This window comes from Lepidochelys olivacea, assembly GCF_965140295.1.
Source record: "Lepidochelys olivacea isolate rLepOli2 genome assembly, chromosome: 7".
NCBI lineage: Eukaryota > Metazoa > Chordata > Testudines > Cheloniidae > Lepidochelys > Lepidochelys olivacea.
In genome coordinates, this window is record NC_140417.1 from 28,036,510 (window position 1) to 28,043,062 (window position 6,553).

The 6,553-nt window shown below is 40.9% G+C and overlaps 1 protein-coding gene across 4 annotated transcripts in view; it reads right to left on the bottom strand.

Moving 5' to 3' along the window:
* Positions 1-3,942, bottom strand: part of CACNA2D3 (calcium voltage-gated channel auxiliary subunit alpha2delta 3) — a 728,899-nt gene extending 724,957 nt beyond the window's left edge. For 3 of the 4 annotated variants that reach the window (XR_014712447.1, XM_084634438.1, XM_084634439.1), the window contains exons 1-2: positions 3,218-3,942; positions 2,475-2,556 (exon numbers count right to left, since the gene is read on the bottom strand). Coding sequence is in view for 3 of the 4 variants with exons in the window: in XM_084634438.1 (XP_084490564.1) it covers positions 2,475-2,556; positions 3,218-3,330 (195 nt within the window). In the remaining variant the exon portion in view is untranslated. The remainder of the gene's footprint in view (positions 1-2,474; positions 2,557-3,217) is intronic. The other variant, XM_084634437.1, reaches the window with a different exon arrangement.
* Between the last annotated feature and the right edge of the window lie 2,611 nt (positions 3,943-6,553).

Here is a 6,553-nt window from a genome sequence, read left to right on the forward strand (position 1 = left end):
TATAGGTACTTTATAACTCCATCTGCTAATATTTTATATTCCTAATCAGAAGGTATTGTTTCATCCACAGATATGATCAACAATTCATGTAAACTCACAACCTTATTTGAAAATGTACTAACTCTAGAAACCCAATTCTGTCAGAATAAATTCTAAACAGATCCTTAAGTTGTTGGACACTTGAAAAAATGTTCATGTTTGGGACACTGATGTATTAGCACTTCATCAAATGTTGTGATTTATTCCACCACTGACTTACGTGCACTGAAAATTATTTGCATTTATACTTTTAAAATCTTCAAGGTTGGTATGTGTTGATTTGCACAAATTGAAGAAAGCGGAAGTATAAAACGTTACAGAAGAATACCTGTAAAAGCATTCTACCATCCTGGCTCATCCACTACCATCAATGTAGAGAAATGCAAAGTTTCAGAGAACAGGTCCCAAATGGAATTTAAAATAAAATTAAAATGCAATTATGGCGACCAAGATGCTGGTGGGAAATAAAATCCTACTGTCTGCAATACAGCCCTAAATACCTATTATATTATAAGGCAAAAAGGCAAGAAATTAAAAACAAATATCAAGGAATAAGCCCACAATGGTCAGGCTGTGAAACAACAGAAACAGATTTGCTGGTAAATTAGAAAGGATGCTGATGCAAAGGTAAAATGAGCATTGAGGTAGCTTCCAGTCACCTAAAGCATAACCACCAACAGAAAGAATTCTTACTACTTTGCTGGCGGGGGGGGGGGGGGAGAGGAACAAAGGAAAATACATTATTACAGAAGTGGTCATATCAGTATCTAAGAAGAGAAGAATGATTAAGGATCTATACTGACTATGGTCTTAACAGCTTTGAGAATCAAAATGCGTTCTGAATTTTGCAATCAAACATTGGACAGTTTATCTTCAGTAGATAAACTTTGAAAATCATGTGTGTGCGCACAGAGGTTTTCACTTGTGGACAAAGTTAAATAAGACCATATTAACTAAAAGGACATATCTGGCAATGCTCAATTAAAATTAACATATTTGAACAATATTAAATCATTTCCAAAACATGGAATATGTTTTGATTAGATACTGGTCAGCAGTTCAAAAAGGTAATGTTATTGTGTTTCCTGATTACAAAACAGTTTATGCAGAAAGCATGATGGCACAAACTACACAAAGAAGTGTTTAAAGTATGTATAAAATATGAAGTAGGACTACAATGAATGTAGAGGGTCCCAAAGGTTAGATTAAAATAACTGTATACCGAAAATGCTACATTCAGACAATATAATGACCTTGAGAAGCACTAAGACACCAAATACTTCTGTTCTTAAGATCTATATAAACTTAAACTCAATTTTTGCAATACTGGAAACAACAATATTGAAAACATCAATTCCTTATACAGTAAGTACTCTTACATATCTTTAATAAATCAGATATTGCTGCAATTTTAATTTTACCATAAACTTTTTGAATCACCAATGTAAGACATACTGTCTGTTGCATAAATTTCCAAAGGATATAAATACTTTCAAAATATGCACCATAAACAATTACCACACAGCATACATAACAAGTTACTTTGGACTAAAGTCCTGTTTGAAAAAAGTTACCTGATTAATTGGCATTCATATATGGGAAATTATTGGATTTCAATATCATGCTTTGAGGATCATATATTAAATGTTGCACAACTGCAATACCGAAGTCTTTTAACATCTCTCTCATAATTTTTAATTAATCAACCACTATAAAAACAAGTTCTCAATATGGAACTTTTATCAGAAGATGCATCTATTCTAACTGAACTGTGCAACTTTATATTAAAGTCTTATAATCGATTCTGTGTTCTCATTACTCTTCAGAATTATGTAGACTTAAACCAATTTCTCAAGTTTTTGCTTTACTTCACTAGGTTATTACCCAGCTGTGCAAGAAGATAACCACATTCATTCCCCTTATCTGTAATGATGTAATACATCCCAGCACCGGGTAGAGAGGATTGGGAAATAATGGGATTGCAAAAACAGCAGAGATGATAAACAATGGTGCAGTCGTCTTTCCCTAATACAGTGGACTGCATGCTTACAACACAGGATGCAAATGATAAAATATGCCCTAATTCTGCTCCTTGAATGAAGTTAACATTTTTCCACAGAGAAGCAGCTATTTTTCCATGCTGAAACATCAAACTAGAGTAACGAGACAAAATAGCTATGTTCTAAGCTTCACTGTGCACTTCACAAGTAAGTAATTTTGTTTGGAACTGAAATCCATTAAAAATCACCAGATAATCAGAAAGTCTCCAGCCAGCGCAGTGCAAGGAGACAGCAGGGCCTAGGAACTGTATACAGAGCAAAAAAAGCCCTCTGACCAAAGGATGTGCTGCTCTCCCGTTTGTTTAGAAAACTAAATCTGCCTCCATTTTCTGTGCTAAAACCATTGCTTACTACTACTACTGGAGAGATCCTTACCTTCTGCAGAAGCTGGGAACCTGAGTATTTAGCTGCGATGGATTTGATCTCCCCACCAAAAGCAGAGGCCCAGAGCTTTACACTGTGGGGAGTACGGGGAAAAAGACAGGAAGAAATGTAATACATATGTTACAGTAGGCAACACACACACACACACACACACAGCTACAGCCTCAACTGCACTTTAAAGAATCTAAGCAATACTGCCTCAAAAAGCAGGGGTTAGGAAATAACACCACACCAAAAGAACAGAGGAGCTATTCACAAGTGCAAGCCCCAAGGTGCAGGTAGTTCACATCATACACCAAGGTAAGGCTTGGGATTTCAAGCTGCTTAAGCTGCGCTTAAAAACAAACAAGCTGATTTGTAAAGAGACAGGTTTTTGCATAATCTCTAACATACTAATTGGCTGCAAGAAAGAAGATGAAATAGCAGGCAGGACAGCGTTGGAAGCTGAGAAATCAGCATATTAGAGTGAGTAAATGCATCACCTCCAAACATAAAGGCTTTTAACTTTAGTTTCTATATCTGTTTACCTCCACCCACCCACCCCAAAATAAATTTCAAGCATCAGTGAGTTAATCATTGGCACTGGACTTCAAACAGAACTGGCAAGGGAATAAAATGCTCTGAGCAGTCAAACATCTGCAACAAACAACAAAACCAACAAAAACTTGGGCACCGGGATTCCAAGTTCTCACCCCTGGAGCGCGGTCGGAGAGCAAAAACATGAAAACACTTACACCGACAAGGGGATCTGCTGCTCCGATCCGACCACATCCACTAGGGCTGTGTTAAAAGCGGTCCAGAAAAGAAAGAAGACCCCCCAAAACGCCCGGAGTAGGTTCAAAATCATGGTTTCTCTCAGAGGCTGAGAAGACTTAGGGAAATTCGAGCAGTGCTGATCTCAGCAGCAGAGCTGATTGCTAAAGCCTCTTTCCCCCACCAAAGCAGCGCTGGGGAGGAAAATAATAATATATATCTATCACAGCTCCATCCTCATCCCTCCCCAGAATGGCCCTCTCTGGGTAATGGAAGGAGAGGACCAGAGAAAAAGCTCTAATGACTTGAAAAAACTATTGTGTCCTTGGTAACAGCGAAGCGTTTTCCAGCCCTGCTGCAGCCACTTTGCACGTAGTTCTTTACAACTCCGCAGTCAGCGGTGTGCTGGAGTTACTCCAGTGCGCTGCCGCTGCTCCGAAGTGCCCTTAGCAGCGAGGCAGCAGCCCCTATTGATTCCAAGCGGGGAGGCTGCCTCCTTGCAATTACGGCTCACTTTACAAACGGAAAGCTGCCGAGAGGTCTCCGGTAAACTCCAGCCTTCATCCCAGATCAAGTCAGGCAATGCACTGGTTCCGTGGGAGCAGCCTCCTAGTGGGATAGCGCGGAGAGCCAGAGCGCGCAAAGCAGGCACAGGAGGAGAGGGGCCAAGGGCCAAGGGCCGGAGTCTGGCAAAGTCTGGAGGAGCTCAGAGTGCGACTCAGCCCTTCCCGGGGTTGGGGGGGGGAGCTGACGGGAGCAGTGCACATTGCCCTAGGGGCTGGGCTGGGAAGGGCTCGGCAGGGCTGGCAGGAGCAGGAGGGGGGCCGCGTACACCCACCGGAGCCCTGGCCAATTCAGAGCATGCACTGCTGCATGACAAGCATCTGTCACCCAGCCCTCCAGCGGAGATGGATGGCCGGAGCTCAGCCCCTCGCGCCGGAAACAGCTGAGCATCCCGGCCGCAGAGTCGCCGCGAGGGGGAAGAGGACGGGAGGCAAAGCCGGCAGAGCGGACCCTGGGCGAAGGGGCATGTTGAGACGCAGAAGCGGCGGATTCCCAGGCCCCGGGCTTAGGTCAGGTTCGCACACTGAACGGAGTCCGATGTAGCATGTCCTTGGGCAGGAAGGCACGTTTGCAGCGTCCTCCCTGGCTGAGCGCTGCAGCGAGTCGCTCTCCGAGAGATCAGGACGGGGAAAGGCTTATGAATGAAAGGAGATGCAGTATGAGTGAATCAATGCAGGCTAAGGGACTGGAGCCTATGAATGAATTATTAATTTGTGCTTGTGGAGGAATTCCCCTTAGTGAAGTGAGCAGAGGCTCACAAGCTATTCCACAGAGAGAGCAGCTGGGAAGCAGGAATGATTGAGCCAGGTATTTTTGGTGTGTTTTAACCTCCCCTGTCCTGGTTTCTCACCTCTCTTCCCTGCCCCGGAATTGCTTGTTCTAACCCTCTACCTCCAAAAGCTAAAGACTTAAAATAGCATTTGAACTTCAACATAAATAATCATACCGGGAATTAAAGATGATCTGAGCATGGGCTGAGTCATCCTTACTCTGTGCTGGAGAGATCAGCTACTGAAACACTAATGCACAATATCTAGAATTCTAGTTTACCTAGTCATGTCTAATTAGACCATAATTAGACCATATTCCTTTGTACGCAGTACACTTTCCTTGTTAGCCTTGCCTCCCTTGAGGTTTGGTACACAGTACCGGTACTTTGCTTTCACATTAACTTTTACACGTGTGCTGAACAGCTTGCTGTAAATATTACCATCCCCTTTCACTATCTGATTGCCATAGAACATGTGTCCTGGCCAAAATGTAACTGCTGTTTAGTAAGATGACCAAATCTCTGGAAAAACTGAAGATTTAAGAAAAAAGGTAAAAGGTTCTAAAGCAATTTGTACAGTTATTGGAAAAGCTTGGAGTTTAGCTTTCATTACACACTACTCATTCCCCCATATGAAGTAGATTGCCCTCATCTTCAGTCTTACCTTGGTTTGGAAGGGAAACGCATGTTTTTATCTTGTGTTTTTGGGCTACCCATATGACTTTGTGCACTGACAATCCCCTTGGTCTGCAAATGTTGAAATCTGTGTGATCCAATGAGCATTTGGTAAGAAATGGTTTAAATATACTATAAAAGAAATGGTTTTAAATATACAGGCACTCAGCCTACCTACAGGCAAAATGTAAAAACTATGTATGGATGACTAAACATATATAATGAATTATACACCCTTTTGAACATGTCCTATAAACAGTAAGACCTTTTCAGTACAATATCAGACTGTAGACATGCACAGATGCTTCTCCTATACATGTTTGTTATGCAATTTTTAAATGTTATGTCAGGAAAGTAATCGGTATGGCTTTAACTCCTAGAACACAAACATATTTTTTGTTGCTCAGTCCAACAAAGTACACTGTTTACAAATGTGGTTTAAATATTAACTGGCTTGGTTCTTCAAAACAGTTAGCTGAAGCCTTGAAAACATTTTTAAAGTATATAATGTATTTGCAGATGTTTGATAGATATTTCTAAAATTGCAACCTAAAACATGTGAAAAATGACCAACTGGTTAATATGATAGAGGCTTAATTCAGCTTAGAGGCTGAATTACTTAAGTCTTGACTCTGGATTTTTTTATTTAACATTTCTTATATATTTTATACTAGGTCTTATTCACAATTGAGTGTGCGCGCACACACGCGTGTGCGTGTGCACATAATTGAATATTTGTATTGTCATAATACAGGAAAAACCTACTCTGCCCCTTGCCCACACACAATAAAGACTTAAATATAGCAATAGCCAGTTTGTTTTTGTCATCAAATGTCCATGTTCCATTACTACATTGAAAAATATTTTCAATATCTTATTCATTTATGTACTCTAGAATGTTCATGCACCTTTTTGGAACTTTTTTGTCCACTAAATCAAATGTAAACCTGTATTATTCTGTGTTGTAATTGTGGTTTAACACATACATAATCATAAATCACTGTAAATACATATTACACAAATGGGCACAAATCAGTGGTTTGAGCATTGGCCTGCTAAACCCAGGGTTGTGAGTTCAATCCTTGAGGGGGCCATTTAGGGATCTGGGGCAAAAATTGGGGAATGGTCCTGCTTTGAGCAGGGGCTTGGACTAGATGACCTCCTGAAGTCCCTTCCAACCCTGATATTCTGTGAAGTATCCTAGCCTGACTACTCATGGAGGTCACTACATTCAACACATCCAGCTTCAACATTATAATACCATGATGGGGAAGCTATAGTGGCAATGGAAGTGTCACAAAGCAGAAAT